The 18,200-nt window shown below is 35.5% G+C and overlaps 1 protein-coding gene across 15 annotated transcripts in view; it reads right to left on the reverse strand.

The window, feature by feature from the left end:
* Positions 1 to 200: 200 nt before the first annotated feature.
* The window catches only part of LOC149555204 (phosphatidylinositol 3-kinase, root isoform-like), a 130,211-nt gene continuing 112,211 nt past the window's right edge, over positions 201 to 18,200 (reverse strand). For all 15 annotated transcript variants that reach the window (XM_089829267.1, XM_089829272.1, XM_089829269.1 and 12 more), the window contains 2 exons: positions 683 to 830; positions 201 to 559 (listed from right to left, as the gene is read on the reverse strand). In XM_089829267.1, the coding sequence (XP_089685393.1) occupies positions 422 to 559; positions 683 to 830 (286 nt within the window). In that variant the 3' untranslated portion in view covers positions 201 to 421. The remainder of the gene's footprint in view (positions 560 to 682; positions 831 to 18,200) is intronic.

Genomic DNA, 18,200 nt, shown 5'->3' on the forward strand with positions numbered 1-18,200 from the left:
AGAAAAACTGTGAGAATCTCTTGTCACATAGATTATCTTTGATCTCATGAACATTAAAAAAATCTAATATATTCTATTTGCTCCTAAGCATAAGTGCTACACAAATTTAACACATTTAATCATATTTATCAATTTTGAAAATAATTGCCAAGGATGTCTAGATAGACATTAGGACAACAGATTACATGACAAAAGAGAGATTTTGAAAAACAAACAATGACCTAAAAATTGATTTTTTGTTTTAAAAAATATTTTTTTTAAACTAATTCGAACCTCCAGTCGACGCCGGGATCATTTATATTAGGATTATGTACAAGGCCATTTCTTCCTCCACGAATATAGAGGAATAATTATAATCAAATGAAACGCAATATTTGTTGCAGAGATGAAGTTTCTGTGATTACAATATAGGTTTCTGTCTTCATCGCCAGTATTGAGCCCATCGATGTATTGTCTCCACCATTTGTGGGAACAACGCGCTGACACTGTCATTTATGAGAGCCTGAAAGAATTGTATTGAGGCCTCGTCATCAAGGTCCAAACGGAATTTTTCTTGGAGCTGTTCAGTAAATGTTAATTAGAAGAGTATGAATTGGCACATAATATGATAAGTCTCTCGAGTCCAGTGTTCATAGATACCCTTTTAAAAAAGAATAAACATATCGGCAAACATTACACCAACCTTGAGAATTCCTCTCTCTGGATCAGAAGCGATATCAGGAATGCCTGCTCCAGCCATTAAGTAGAAAAGATTTAGGATAAGGTTACTAGATTTCCTGAGAATATTGTATGCCTCGCAGCAATATGATTTGAATTTTCCATAGTATTGGCTGCAAACAAAAACCAGAATCAATGACATATATTTTTTATGATGAGTTAAAATTTAACTTAAAGACGCCTTTGAAAAACTGTTCAAAAAAAAAGTTCACACTTCCGTTTCCAATTTCTATAATAGTTTTTGCTTGGAACAACATAAATTGGGTTATATATTGATCAAACATTCAAAATGCAAATTATTTTTGAGCATCTGTATTTATTTACAGAGGTTTCTATGTGATATACAGTACGAATGTAAAAAATTTATATTTCAACCGAAAGGATAAAGTCCGATGACTTTCATATATAGCTGAAAGTCTAAAACTATTCTTGGTCCCTTTCACCTGTAAAACTTTGCAGCTGGAGCTGCACAGCATGATCTAGATTCTATATACTTGCAGGTACAGCTGCGAAAATTTACATGCTCTCAAAGCATATTGTTGATAGGAATGATAATAAAATTTCTTTTGCAGGTATTAAAGATATTTAGAGTGTACAACTCCAAACGAGCTGTACTCATATTGAAGCTTGCTCAACTCCAAACCAAGTTTGGACTATGTTGGAGACTCGTTTGGAGAAGCCAAACGAGCTGTACTCATTGAATCCAACTAGTTTTGATTCTTGAAAATATTCAAGACTTCTTCACAAAGTTCAAGACTCTATTACATCAGCTGAAAGAATGAGAAATTGACAAATCCACACAAAAAAATAAATTAATTCTTGCTATTTTGTCAGAATTGGGTCCTAAATATGATGTATTTGTCTCAACTTTTCCCACAGTTGGGCTTACAACAGGAGAAAGTTCGAAGGTGCTCACTCTTGATTCTGTCATTTAGTCCTTGACACATCAGTAGGATAGGCTCATAAAGACGGCTACTTTCAAAAAATCCAAAGCTCATGCACTTCTTGTGCATACATGTGAGAACAGCAATTCACAATCCAAGACAAAGAAGAGTAAGTCAGGAGATCATTTCAGGTTTTGTGCCAAGGTGGGACATGTAGTCAACAAGTGTTATTTCAGCTCCTCAATCTTCTTCAGAGATAGACAAAGGTCATGCTCTTTCGGCATGGACTTTGACTTCATCTTCTTCTTGGTGACACACAGTTTCAGTGGACTTGTCATGCCTCTTCTTTGTCAACATTATGGGCAGGCTAATGCTTCTTTAGTTCTGCAACTGAACAGTTCCTTAGACTATCGGCCCCTGTGTTTTCAACTAGCAAATTGTTCTTGCATGGTTGAGTATTGTTGTTTGGGGTCACTCAGTACAGATTTATGTGCCATCTGCATCTTTGACTAATAGATGTTTTGTCTTTGTTTGACATCTATTCTTTGTTCGAGCAGTGTTGTTAGGGGCCTCACACAGATTATTGTCTTCTGTATCTGTGATTGACAAATGCTTCGCCTTTGTTTTCCATATGCTCATTGTTCTAGTATTGTCATTGGGGGCACTCATACAAATTGATCCCAATCATCTTAGTTTCAGAGGAGATTCTTCATTCAGCAATATGACAGTTACATTCGACAGTTGTCCACATTTTTCTTCTGTCCTAGAGGATGTTCTTTTGCACTTCATATAGTTGCATCTCTTGTTTTTTTCCCCACATGGCTTTTATCTTTTGTGTAAATTTTATAGGCGGGGCTTTGTTCCTGTTGGGTTTTTCTTCTTTCCTCTTTTATGTCTCCTCAGACTTAACAGGGTGTGTTAGCACTAGTTTCTCCATGATTAACGGATGATCATTTATATCATTTATATGATAATCTAACTAAAGAAAATTGAAATCTATCATGCAAATGGCAGCTAATCACCTTATATTTAGGTCGTGTGTTAAATCTACAGCCTAGAAATGCATGAAGATAACCAGCAATAAGAAGAAGACAAAACTGAAACAAGGAACACCAGAAATATCCTGAGAAAACCCTTCTAGAATGAAGGGAAAAACCCAGCCACACAACAAAAATATATCTTTATTGATAATAAAAGTTCAAGTGTACAATGTCTATTGCTTGATGCGATATATATATATCTTTAGGAAAGACTCTTCACATTATAACCGAAGGTCTCTTGAGATTCTCATAACTCTTATAATTAATTATAACTCTTCAAATATTCATGCCTCAATGCATGTGAATGACACATGTCATTTACATTTAATATTAAAAATTAAACTTAAGTGTCTTTTTCAACTGAAGATGACAGTAACGGTAATAACGTCCAAATTTTAAGAGATAAAGATCTCTATCGCAGCTACAAACTTCAACACTCCCTCTTAGCAAGAGAGAGATCTTTAGCTGAACAGTCACATAAAGCTGCAACCAAAAAATGTCAATGATAAATTCTGATCATATGAATTCAAAACATAATTCATGAAGTTAACATGGACATCTGTAACAATGAATCATATTCATGGAATCACTCAACATGAAAACCTATAATAATGAATCATATTCATGGAATCACTCAACATGAAAAGATTTGCAAGACTCACAGCTAAGCCTTTATTCACGGACTCTCTCAATGTGAATTGTCATGAAATCTCTCAACATGACATTCAACTCCCATCATAGAATCTCTCAACATGATGTCATCATGGACTCTCTCAACATGATGTTCACTATCACATAAGTGACAGTTATCAGAGCTGATCTTACAATCTCATTTATTCACACAAGAACAAAAATGGGCATAATAAAAGCAAGACTTGGTTCTATTTAAGTCTCAAATTTTACAAATACCACAAGCATCACAATCATAAATGAGAATGAAGAAGATTTCTTAAGCACTCCCTTTTAATTATGAAGCCTCCCTCTAAAGCTAAAATCTCCCTCTAAAGCTCAACATCTCCCTCTGGAGCCATAATCCTTATCTTGTTGCATCCTGCAACCAAGAGAGATTGTTCTGATTAGGTAAAAACAGGTTTTGAAAGGACCCAAAACCTTGTACATCAAATTTAAAGATATAACAATATAAGGCCCAAATACAATAGTGTGAGTCACCAAACAAAGATAGGGAACAACCAACAAATTCCCACCACAACGGACATCAATCCTCAACAAGAGAGCTTAAGATTTAGATTTAGATTTAGAGCCTCCCTTGTAGGACTGCAAATTCTTATCTAGAGGAGGGATGGAGTACTTAGATTTCTTTCCTTTTACCGCTGTCCATCCATCCTCTAGCTTAGCCACATCGTTCTGCCAATCCCCTGAAGAAATGAAGGAATCCACATGGCAGATCGGAGAAGAAGTATCATCCAACAAAACACTCTCCCTAGGAGAGGCCAATTTGGGCGAACCCAAATCCAAAACATTCTGTACTGCAAGTCCAAAGACAACAAACTGAAAAGGGTCAACATTCAAGACAACAGGACCAATAGTCTAGGAAGCAAGAGCCTCCTCCAAAACAAGTTGATCCAAAACATCAGGAGTAGTATCCCCTAGACCATCAGAAGCAAGAGACCCCTCATCAACTTGCTCCCGATCAGATGAAGATTTAGTAACAGTGTAATGCTTATCAGAAACACCCGCCCACCAAGAAGGTGTTCACTTTGATCTTCCCTTGTCAGAAGAACATCGAGCCGCCACATGGCCAGTCATCTAACATTTCCTACATCGGAAGGGAAGACCTTCATAATCCAGAATCTGAGTCCAAATATCCCGTAGAGAACCTAGGAAAATCTTCTCAAAGAGACCCTTAGAGACATCCATCTCAACTAGGATGCGCGCAAACGTCGAATGAAGAACATCAGAGATTATCATATCCACAATCTAAAAATCCCCAAGAGCCCCCCAAACAAATTCCAAAATAGAATCCAACCAGAGATGCATGGGAAGATTTAGAAGCCTAACCCAACCAAGAGAGATTGTTAAAGTCAACTATCAATGCGAAAAAAATCTCTTTTGAGCAATAAAATCATAAATACTCATCTCTTTGTGATCTAATTTCATACATTCACAAAGAGATTTAGGATAATGCCTGTAAATCTCATAGCATTATAAGAATACTTATCTCTTCAATTTCATGCAATACTTATCTGCAACCTCATGCAATTTTGTCATTCCACCATGGTAATGTTGTAGATGTTTTTCCTTTCCTTTACTGTTATGATAAGAAAACATATCGAGAATATACAGAGCAATATTGTTTATTCAATAGAACATAATGAATCTCTTCAGAAAAAATCTACTCCAAAGGATGATTTTGCAAGCTCTAAGCTTAGGAAAACCCTCACAAATTCAAACATGTCATTGGCAATTTGGGCACTGCACAACCCTCATAGAATTCTTCTTGTAACATCTGCGATGCACAAACTCATATAACATCTGCCATGTACAAACTCATAATGCACGTGAATAAGAAGAAAGATTCTTCCATATTGATGCTGCCACAAGATCATGAATTAAAAAAACAATAATAAAGAATATCATTCACCAATGAAGAAAATATATATATATATATATATATATATATAAAACTCTTAACTGTCATGTACAGTAAAGAAACCATAATAGAGCCTCCCTGATGAAGCCGGTGAACGACCATGCTTCCCACAAGATGTGTTTGAATAACTCGAGGTCATTTCCAATTTGCATAAGCTCAAAATTGTGATCAAAGTAGTAGACATGGACTTTGCTTCCAGAGCTCCCAACGTCGGAAAACAACCGCAGAAACTCAAACATCTTGTCTGTTAGCGTCTCTTGCCACATTCTCAATTTCATCTTCTCTTGCTCTAAATCTAAATTAAAAGATTATGGCTTTCTAGCTCAACAAAAGAGCTCAATCGATAGCAAATCTCAGCATTATTTGATGGCATTGTGAAAGGCTTCACCTCTATCGACTCCAGTTCGCCTATGATACAACGTTAATTGCAGATGTAAACACTCTCCATAGACCAATAAAACTTTCTACCTCCTCTCCCTTTCGCTAATAATCAGAAAAATGGACTTTAATTTCTTCAGAGAATAATATTGCCTTCTGCCACTCCCATCAACGAAATACTCTGTAATAATGTGTTGGGAACCACATTGCACAGAGGAGCGTTTAATACTAACCACCTGAAGAGTGATTGAACTTTTATTTTGCCAAGTAATATATCCGACCTTATATGTGGAAAGATAATGGATGACAATCTTGGAATATACCGTCCTTACCGCTTCATAAGAACTGACCAAAATAATCCATTGAGGAGAATAATATAAATGAAAGTTACGAAGGCAACAAAAGATTGGAATAAATAAGACCACCGAAACCAGCCAAACTGAATCCAATAGAGATAATGGGAGGACGAGAATCAATGCATGAAAATAAAAGAACACTTGATGCTGCCACGAGAAATGTGAGTTGGAGATGACACTCGTCCATGCATGAGCATCTATAATATCAATGCTGAAAAGATAATAATGAATAAGCATCGCAGGTATGAAGATAGTAAAGACTGAGCCATTCCCTTGACATTGCAAGCAAAGGTTAGGACTTGACGGGTGCCTTCTGCTAATCTAATAAACAACGCTTGATTGCATGGAGACAAAGAACCCAGAGTTTGCACTCGACGAGATAATGCAAAGACACATGATGCCACAATTCGATCTCATTTTCCAGTACATATAAGTTTATAACCTTATTCTCTTGATACACTTCCATATACATAGGTCTGTTCACTTTGTATTGACACAAAAACCTCCATAGGCATGCATCACCTATCTCTCTCCCTTGAGAAAATACGATCTCATACACTTATGCATAATCCACATGCCACACAAGCACGAGCCACCAAGAGATAATTAAATAAGCATAGCACAAATATGATTACTGAGATTTATGAACAAGACTTTTAACATCTGCTTGCTGAGCTGTTTCCCGATTTTGATTTCTGTAACTTCAATATGCTTCAAATTGAACTGAAAGTATTTGTAGAACCCTGCTTCTACCTTTTCCTCTAACATGCAACTCGTGATCAACATCACTCCTAAGATCGCTATTATCTAACCTAGCTTTGATACCATGTTAAATCTACAGCCCAGAAATGCATGACGATAACCAACAATAAGAAGAAGACAAAACTGAAACAAGGAACACCAGAAATATCCTAGGAAAAATCCTGGGAAAACCCTTCTAGAATGAAGGGGAAAACCCAGCCACACAACAAAAATATATCTTTATTGATAATAAAAGTTCAAGTGTACAATGCCTATCGCTTGATGCGATATATATATCTTTAGGAGAGACTCTTCACATTATAACCGAAGGTCTCTTGAGATTCTCATAACTCCTATAATTAATTATAACTCTTCGAACATTCATGTCTCAATGCATGCAAATGAAACATGTCATTTACATTTAATATTACAAATTAAACTTAAGTGTCCTTTTCAACTGGAGATGACAATAACGGTACTAACATCCAAATTTTGAAAGAAAAATATCTCTATCGCAGCTACAAACTTTAACAATGTGGTTGTTCTTTCAGCTCTTATGGAAGTTCAACCTTAGTATTAACCATGCAATCTTTGCAAATTATTAACAATGGTTAATAGAATTTTCATTTTCAACTGCTCTGTTTTTCCTCTGTATTTTTCTGCAAGTTTTGTTTTATTTTCTTCCAGGTAGATCTATATGCTTGCAGTTACAGCTGCAAACTTTTACATGGCCATCCAAAAAAATTCCTCATGCTCCATCCTGCATGCAGTCCCATTAGTTTTTATCAGCTGTGTCAGAAGATGCATATGATAATAGTATCCTAACAGCCAGTAGACAGAGCTGGGGTTAGGAGAGGTGAAGTGGCTGTGATTGCAGTATCAAGGTTGCTGGCTGGTGATGAGAGTTGAGGTCAGGAATCCATTCTATGTAACAGACAACCAGATAAAAAATTTAAAACTACAAATATCTAGACTGCTTCAGAGTTGTGCATGAGGCAACAGTGATGTTGCTATGAACAACTTTTGTTAGCAAAAATGGTTGTAGAATGGCATTATTTGCATTATCCTGGGAATGCATTCTGCAGGACCAAATTGTGGTCTCCTCTACTACGCGGCTTGAAGTTAGATAGGAAGAAACAGATCATCATCAATGGGGACAATCAGGTAGACCCAAAAGCACAATAAGTGACTAGAGAGCTTAAGTGAAAGATGGAAATGGAAAGAATGGAAAGAATATTGTAGAATGGCATTATTTGTATAATACTGGAAATACATTCTGCAGGACCCAATTGTGGTCTCATCTACCATGCGGCTTGAAGTTAGATAGGAAGCAATAGATCATCATCAATGGGGTCAGTCGGGTAGACCCAAAAGCACAATAAGTGACTAGAGAGCTTAAGTGAAAGATGGAAATGGAAAGAATGGAAAGAATATTGTAGAATGGCATTATTTGTATAATACTGGAAATGCATTCTGCAGGACCCAATTGTGGTCTCATCTACCATGCGGCTTGAAGTTAGATAGGAAGCAATAGATCATCATCAATGGGGCCAGTCAGGTAGACCCAAAAGCACAATAAGTGACTAGAGAGCTTAAGTGAAAGATGGAAATGGAAAGAATGCAGATCACTCCTCTTGTTGCTTCTCCGACCTCTGTGCTCTTTGGTTGTCCTGGAGTGTCATGTTGAGAGCAGTATAGTTGTTTCTGAAATTAAATAAAACTTGTACTACCTATGTGTTGCATATACAGTGTTCATGCTACTTTTAAAACAAGGTTCTTTTAGCCTGAGGGGTGGATTCCACGAATGCTAAAGCAGACAGAAGAACTTGTCAATGATAAATTATGCAAATTAGCTTGTGAATGTAAAGATTGGTATGATTCATTTGTGGTACTTAGGAGACATATATAACATAGTGTTAAATTTTGATTAGATTTATACAATATTTCAAGATTCAAAATTTACTATTATATATATAATTTCAGTTTATAACTCCTTGTAATAGCATTTAATAATTTCTATGTATATACAAGAAGGATATATGACACGCTTTTATATCTTATAAAAGTGGGGGTGTGACTTTTCAACTTCACCCTTCCAAGTCAAATTGGGCGCCACTTCATTGGGTGGACAAACTAAACCAGAGTTGCCGAAAACTCCTCTGTCCCTCCTTGGGCGCACATATCCCTGTATCCAATTTGGAAACATATCCAATACTGCTCGGATACACGTCGAATATTGTACCCATGTCTTCCTAATAAACTTGATTTTCCAACCATACCAAATACTATGGGATTTGTTTTTTTTTTTAAGATTTGATGTAGATCTTCCCTTTGATGTTAAAAAAATATATATTAAAGCAATTTTTTTTTAAAATAGTATTAAAAAAAACCTCCACTGGATGAGGAAGACAAATAAAATGTTTTTTCTATTTCAACAACCCGTTTTTGGGTTATCTTCTAATGCAATTCTACTGTGTTTACAAATTGTAAAGCGTTAAATTAACTTATAAATATTTAAGTAGCATTTATGTGTCAATATTACTTTTTTAAGTAATGCAAATCTCCTACAATAACTTAGAAAACTATGTTTTAGATTAAGGTAAAAGCAGGTTTTGAAGGGGCCTCGAAACCCTTTATAATATAAAGAAAGATTTACCATGAAGCTCTACCAGGTTTTAAACGGACCTGAAACCAGCAATACAACAGAACCAGGTAAAGGACCTAAAACCATCAGACCCAGGTTAGGGACCTGGAAAGACAGACTGAATAAACCAGAGAAACCTCCTAGACCAGAAAAGCAAGGACTAAGATTTCGATTTCACTCCCTTTTTATGAGAATGCAAAATCATATCAAATTGAGGGTGAGACTTTTTAGATCTTTTTGTTTTTACAAGTATCCATCCCTCCTCAACCAACGCAGCCTTTGACTGCCACTTTTGAGCATCCAAAAAAGATGGAAAATCATCCAAACTATGGCTAGGACTAGCCATCACAACATCCAAAAATCTAAAGCAGCAACCATTGGATTGAATACCAATTCCAGCAACATCATCAAAAGGACATACATCCTTTTGACCAGGGCAAACTACCTTCAAATCATCCACCAATTTGGGATCAGTATTCAGAGAACCAGCATTATCACAAAGATTAGATACTTTCACTTTTTTCCAGAGTCGGCATTCACATTATCTCGAACAGATTCAGAAACAGGGGTACCAGAAATAGCACCATTATCAAAGATAATAGAAACAGAGTGTACCAAGCCCATAGCAATCTTAGAACCAGAGTCTTGACCTAGTTCTGCTATGGGATCCACAACACTGATAACAAGACCAGTATCTGCACCAACAGGACCAGAACAACCATCTTGGGCATCCACCTTGGAATCAGAAGCATTCACCAACACAGAACCAGAATCCCCATCCACAGGAGAGGATTTGTACACTGTATAATGCTGTTCCAGAACACCCTTCCACCAGGAGGAGGGCCATTTGATTGAAGAGTTCCTATACTCACACTTAGCAGCCAAATGACCTGTATTGAAACAATTTTTACACCTAAAAGGGAGGCCCTCATAATCAATCGACTGAGTCCAAGATCCCTTTGAATGATGTAAGAGAATCTCAGCTAGGAGACCCTTAGAGACATCAATATCAACTTAGAAAACTATGTTAAATATATGTATAATGTATTATTTATTAATGTTGTGTCCAGCCGTATCCATATTGGATGTCTAAATAAATGGCCATATCCGTACCTAATACCATTTCCGTATTTGTATCCGTATTCGTATCCGTGCAACTTTGAACTAAACATAGGCCCGAAGATGTCAATATATTTAAATAAGCTTTAAACAAACAAAGAAAACAAACTGATGTGTCTGATACCTGCTCGATGCACATGATTCATGCTTGGTCAAGCAAACAGTACCTTCGTCCAAACAACTGACAGTTTTATGTACTATTTGTGACTTGGCGTGCATAACCATGGTGGGTCCAAGCTTAATTTATCCGTATAGGATTAGGAGTATTTTAGTGTATGTGACAGACAATATGTATATTAATGTATCATTATAAATATGTATATTATACTTATACTATTAAATATATATATAATATGACACCATTATATATTTCCAATAAAATCAATTATATTGAAATGTCACAAAATAAGCTATAAGCATAACACTCCCTCTTAGCTAGGGAGGATAACAAGATTCATACACAATATGAATAACATATTACCTCAACGCAATATTGAAAAATGGATGTCAACTCATTTCACATTATGGTTTCTCGAATGTCAACTTATTTGACATTCTAGAATGACAACTCATTTGGCATTCTAGATTATTGGATGTCAACTCATTTGACATTCCGGTTTCTTGAATGTCGACTCATTCGACATTTCAATGTCGACTCATTTGACATTCACTAGGTGCCTTCGAGTAATGGCCTCCCGAATGTTGAGTTGCAAGATATTCACCAAGTACTATGAGTTATGGCCTCCTGAATGTTAACTCATTTGACAATCACCAATTACAATGTGTAATGGCCTCATGAACATCAATTTGCATAACATTCACCATATACTCAAATGTTCATAAGGTATGTGCACGCACATTCTCATAATGCTTACCATATGAACATCCACCATGCAAAGTATGATCTATCATAATCTGTATGGACATCATTCAGAAGTCATCACTTCCTCATGATGTACACAGGACCCATAAGAAATAACTTTTATTAATAAGTAATTCATTTGTACAATAATGAAATATTCCAGAGACTCTTATCAATAATTACAACATACCAAGTTTACCTCGAAATGATTCACTTTTATTTTACTAGAGGCTTTGGTGCAAATGACAAGGATCCCCCTCTTATTCTGAAATTTCACAAATTTTAGATTTGAAGTTCTTTAGAATAGATCTTTCTCTAAATCCAGGTTTGAGTTATTAACTTCAGCAAACGGAGCTTGATGTTTGAGTTTGTCAAGACATCTTGCCACAGTGTGACCATATTTGTCAAATCTAAAACATTGTACATTAGAAAGATCTTTTTGTCTCTTAAATGGTTGTTTATCATTCTCCCCCCTTTTCCTTTTCAAGTTTGTGATGAGAGCTATGTCTTCATTTGTGGACTCGATGTCAATCCCTCTAGTTTTTAGATTACACTCTTCTTGAATGCAATCAAGTTTTAGCCGATGGAATTTAGAGGGTTCAAGATGAGCACCTATTCCTTGTCTAAAGTTTTCCCATCAAAAAGGCAGCCCATTTAATGATACCATAATTAACTCTACTATCATAGTTGTGACCAACTGTTAATAGTTGGTTTCTTAACTCTGTTATCCTCATAAAGTATGAGGTGATGGTCTGTCCTTTCTTCATCTTTATATTATTGAGTTGATTTTTTAGAGTGAGAATCCTGGTAGTGTTGTTGATCTCGATCATGTCTTCTAGAGCTTAGAAAAAATCATATGTAGAGTCTAATTTTGTGATAATAGGTAGTATATGATCTTTTATTCCATCTACTAATAATTCCATTGCTTTGGTGTTGTCAGTTTCCCATTCATCAGACTTCTTATTTTTAGGAGGATTTTCCACAATCGTTGTTAACTTTTGTTTTCTTAGTATCATCATTATACGCAATTCCCAAGCTTCAAAATTTTAAGCACCTTCGAGTCTATCTTCAATCCTCATTCCGCTTATCATTTTGATAAGTGGGGTTTAAGAATGTTTGAGTGCACTGAATAAATAAATCTACTCTGGATTGTATCTTAGGATTTTCCATAACAGATGTTAATAGTCGAGGCCTATGTCACAGAGTCCGGCGAATTTCAGCTATCAGGTTCGAAATTCCACGAACTTCAAAACAGCACAAAAAATTTGTTAAAGTTCGCCTAATATTCGTAAGGATATATCAGGCAATCTTTAATAAAACATCATCAAGGGTTTTCCGCATTTTGTTCCCTGCACGTAGAGGCATTAATCTATGATTTTTCCTTGCCCGCGTTTTAATCGTCTATTAGAGAGCCAAGTTTTTGTCCGTGTTCTTATCTTAATGCCAGTCGGGTATATCTTATATTTTTTATGTTATTCAGTCCATATATCTGAAGCGCACTTCGAATTAAAATATAATTAAAACTGGTAAATATTATTTATTTATATTATAGTTTTATATGTTTAGATAATATTATTTTATATGCTAATATTATTAGTTTTATTTGTGATATTTGTAGTAGACTTTAGTTTTTTAATTTTTTTATTACAACATTATTATTATTATTTATAGTGTTTTTATATTTAGATAATATTATTATTTTATATGATAAATAGTAGTATATATAATTTATCAATTTAAATTACAATATTTTCTTGTATAATATTTATCTAAATTTAAATTTATTATTTATTATTTTTAAAAATTAATTTATATAGGCGAATTTAATGTCTAATTTTTTCTGATTTTTTTGAGGTCAAGAATTTTATCCGAATTTCATAGTTGCCGAACTCGAATTCGAATTCGAACCTTGTGACTTAGGTCAAGGCAATATTTTCATTCATAAATAATTGTTCACACAATTGGCTACACCAACTTTATAACAAAGCCTCCTAACCCAATGTAATGGCCACTAGAGAGTTTTGTCTTCTTTTATTATCTTATCCCTAACATCTCATCTTGTACCTTCCATTCAAATGTAAGTACTCGGAATACTCAGGCCATCCTCAATCTGTAGATTGCATGATAAGCTCAAATCTTATATCCCATCATAATGTACTGTTGAAATCTCAACAGCAGCAAATCATTTGAATTATTTGAACAGGACTTAGAAGGGCAGGGACTACTGTTAATTATTCAGTAAGAAGATGCAGGAAGACTTTAGCTTGCTCTGAGTTTGGGTTGGGTGTATCTTAAAACTCTAGCCTGAAGCAGCAGCTCATAACAAGGACAGGAAGACCTCTCAATTTTTACTTTTCTTTCTGTTGTCCATCACAATGAATGAAATTAAATCTGTGGTTCTGTCATAAAAAATGCTACATATTCCTCCTGATATAGTGTCATCTGTCTTCCTTGCATTGTCAGTTGGAAAATATTTTTTCCTTTTCAAACTATGTCTAAGCATGCCAAAGATCTGTAGTTTTAGCAATGTTGTACTGCTTTATCCCTAAGTTGCTGGTTCAGATTCTGGTTCGGATGTGGGCTTGACATTTGGGTTCGAAATTTGCTCTAATTTTTTTGGGGGGTTGGGTTTGAGTTTGTTTTGGGTCCATCCGTACAAGATTTGATTTTTTAAATTTTTTATATACATGTAAAAGTATGCTGTGGCAAATAAGTTCATACACCACTATGCTAATATAAAGCAATTTAGCAAAATACACCACATATATTAATGATTTTGTTCAAATGGCATGACAAAATTTCAAAATACACCACCATATGAATGTTTCAGTTCAAAAACTTTAAAACAGCAATGTCAACATTACTAATCAGTAATCAGTCATAGACTCATGTGATCAAATATCAATGTATCATCAAACAATTCATCATCAGTATGTAGTTGCTGATTATAAGCACAATTAGTGCCACTAGCATCAGCAGTCTCAAGCCATAGCCTCAGGATCAGCTCCATTACCACTGTGTATCTCAGGATCAGCTCCATTATCACTACGTATCTCAAGATCACCATCTTCAATCGCAAGTGCATCAAAGTGGACTTCCAACTCCACAGCCTCTGGTTTGACATCTCATTGTTTTGCCTCCCCCTTTTTGTAGGTATTCTCTTTGTGAGCTGTGAGCCTCAAGTTTGAATGCACAACCACCAAGTTATCTGCCTTCTTGGAGTTTAGTCGGTTGCGTTTAATAAGTAGATAGAGTATGTGCTCCAATTCCTCTCAGATGACGATGAACTAGCAACCTATCAAGATTTCCAAATTTACCAACAAGTAACTAGAAAATAGAGCTTTGAATATCTACCAACAAGAAACTAGAAATTAGAATCTTAAGATTAAAGAACTTACCTGTGATAAAATTTTGATGACAATGGGCTGCAAGTGTTGGTAGCTTCGTCCATGGAAGTACCACCATTTACGAGCATCAGCATTGTTCTTGTCATCAAGAGTGTCAAGACCACAATCATCAGTGCTCGCAAAACTCATAAATTCAGACCTCACTATAGGTCATAGGTGCTCAAGATAGAGTCTTCATAGGGCTACTGTGTACTCTTGAGCAACTTCAGGATCTCAGTATAGGGAAACTCTAGTGGTACTCCCCTTGAGGACCGATTGGCTATAGAACCTAGGGCTCAATTCAAAGGCAAGTAGATGCAAAGGGGTAATCATTTTGTTCCATCTCTCTATCATGATTACTTGTATCTCCTTAAAGAACATTTCATCAAGATCTTACTCTTTCTCATTTGTGATATTTCTAATGTCCTCGATCATGGAATCAATGCCATCATATACCTCACCCAAGCAAGGCCTATCCATGTTAGTGTATCGGATCATGCTCAACATAGGATCAGTGATCTTCAAAAGGTACTCAACATGATCCCACTAAGATTCATTTAGTACCAATCCCCTTATGGAAGTTGCCTTGGCACTACTAGATTGCCTCCATACCCTCCAATTAGCGTTGGTTACCATTCTAGACAATGCTTCTTTAACCTTGACAAGGTGTCTCAAAACAATAGTGTTGGAGGCAAAGCGGGTCTCAGCAACCTATTTTAAAATCATAAAAATTTGAAAACATAGAAAGTTTACAAAAGTGACTAGATTTCTAAAACATGTTTAAATTTTAAACAGTTGAACTACCTTCAAAACTCCAATTTCAAGAATTGTCTGAATATGGCTTGCATCATATGGTGGTTCATGACAAACATTTGGATCTCTTGTGCCTCTTCATACATTTTTTTATCCACTCAACCTTAGTGCCAATTTTTTGCAGCATTAGGTGATTGAGTACACAACACAAGGTGTCCAAAAAATGTGTTCATACCACTCCATAACCAATAAGCCAGCCACCCTACAATTATTTGCATTGTCGATTACTTGAACAACATTCTAAAGGCCAACTTGCTCAATAGCTTGGATCAGAATGTTTGCAATGAAAGGACCATCCTTTACCTCTCCTTCATAATCCATAGCTTTCAGAAAACATTGCACCTCTTGTAGACACTACAATAACATTCACCAAAAGACGGTTCCTTGCATCTTTCCATCCATCTAATACTATTGTCACACATGTTTCAACCCATGAATCCTTGATGGGCAACATGGCATTCTCTACATGGGCCACCTCATCATCCAATAAAGTGGTGTGTATCTTCTCATAATCAAAGCCCTTGAACCCGTTTGGAGCTTCATTAACTACCCTCGCCATGTATTGCCAATACAGTGAGCAAACAACATTAAATGAGAATCCATTTGCATAGACGCATCTAGCTATGGCTTGATCAACAATGTCTCTAGCTTCATTTTTGAATGATGATTCCAACGGTCCCACTGCTCTCTTGCTTACAATTTGTTGTTGGAAGGACGCAAAAATGGATGGCCCTCTACCAGTGGTTCACTAGGAGTGGTAGTTGAAGACATAGATGATGTTTTCCCTTTCTTTAAAGGCCTACCACTTTCCAACAGATGTGAAAAATTTCCCCTCCCAACAGCTTCCTCTGCTTGCTTTTGTTCTTGAATGTATTTGTTTACAATGTGATTTGAAAGGAAGCTTTTAGGTAGCACTCTGTTTACTCTTGGCTTCCCGGTACAAAATTTAATGTCTTTTTTAAGGAATAAAGCACAAATGTGCTTTCACTCTACTATAAGAGCTACCAAATTCCTCTTTGCAGTGGCTACAAATGCACACATAACCTCCTCCACTTGGCATTGGTCGAATCATTTGCACAAATTTCCAAAGTGGGGAACGTTTGTTGATTTTGAAGTGGGGGTTATTGGCAACAGAAGCACTTGCAGCCATGATAGAATCTACAAACAAACAAAACAAGTTACAACAATGAGAAAATATTCGAGAAAAAAACCTAAACAAATCTTTTTTATTTTGTAAAAAATGCAAAACAAACAAATTTCAGACTTCCAATCATACACAGTAGATCAAGACGCATCTACAATCACAAATTAATATATATCCTCTCATACATCTTGCTGAAATAGACTAAGTATACATAATAAATTAAAAAATTAAAAAAACAAAACAATAATCTATAGCTGTAGCAAGATCCTAATGAAAAGTTCGAATACCAGAGACATATATTCAAATTCGGTGGTAGACAGGTATTTTTCATGCAGATGAACTCAGTGGTATAGCACCAAATTCAAATGTGCATGCCATTCAATAATAATAAATATTATGATAAATTAAAAATTTAATAAAGCAAACAAAAATAGTAAAATACCAATAAACGTTGTGCATTTGTTTGCTTATTGTGTTTTACTTTGTTGATTGCTTGAGCACCCACGTTTTTGTCACCCAAAGATAAAGTGGTCACAAGCAAATGGGAGGTTGCATAAAAATCCAAAATGCAAGCAATCCACTAGCGAAGGTTGCAAGTCGAGTGGGCGGCTAGAGGAACAAAGATTGCTACCGCTACATAAATATCAAGTGTGAACGTTGCTCGGCATAGATATTAGAATCCACAACCAACGTTATTTTAGGTCTAGGGAGGTCAAACCAAAAAGTTCTTTATTAAAACATTAAAATGCCAACAAAATTTTGGCGCATTCCCCAAATTCGTTGTCAAGTCACTGACATTCTACCTCAGCATGTCAAACATTTCCCAAATTTGCTTGAAATTTCCGCAAGGTCAACTAGGGTTTGAAAATGTGAATCCGCAAGGAATTCGTCAAAGAAAAGATGAATTTAAGAATACGTACCGACTACAAATTCCAACAAATTGAATGTTGACTTTGTGCTTTCAGAAACAAATACGGTAACTTAGCTTTATCTTGATGAATAGATTCCCATCTCTCCATAATTGTAAAATTATTTTCACTTATCAAAAAAAAGGAAGGGCTTACAGTTGCCAAGAAATGTATAGACAGAAAGAGGCATGCTAATTATTCAAAAGCTATGATAGAGTGACTCCAGAAAACATCAAAATACAAAAAAAACTTCAAAGTTGTAAGAAATATATATTTGTATCAAAGAAACAAAAATATGCCAATACTTATGAATTAAAAATCAAATATTCACATAATTTAATAATATAGTTATTAAAACATACATGCATAACACATTGCCATTAAAAATACACTAAATGAAAGGCTAGGGCAGTGTTAAAAAGTTAAAGAAAATGCAAGTTTAGAATATCTCATAGAAGATCAATTAAGAAACCCTTGGCCTCCATCAGGTAACTGGTGAAATATATCTATTCCATAGTGTCACAAAATATATACCTCAAAATGTCTAAAATCATTAGTGTTCCTACACATCATCGTATGGGGGAAATCCTTTCCAAG

The sequence above is a fragment of the Cupressus sempervirens genome, chromosome 5 (genome assembly GCF_028749045.1).
Source record: "Cupressus sempervirens isolate cs-2001-9-10 chromosome 5, ASM2874904v1, whole genome shotgun sequence".
Taxonomy (NCBI): domain Eukaryota; kingdom Viridiplantae; phylum Streptophyta; class Pinopsida; order Cupressales; family Cupressaceae; genus Cupressus; species Cupressus sempervirens.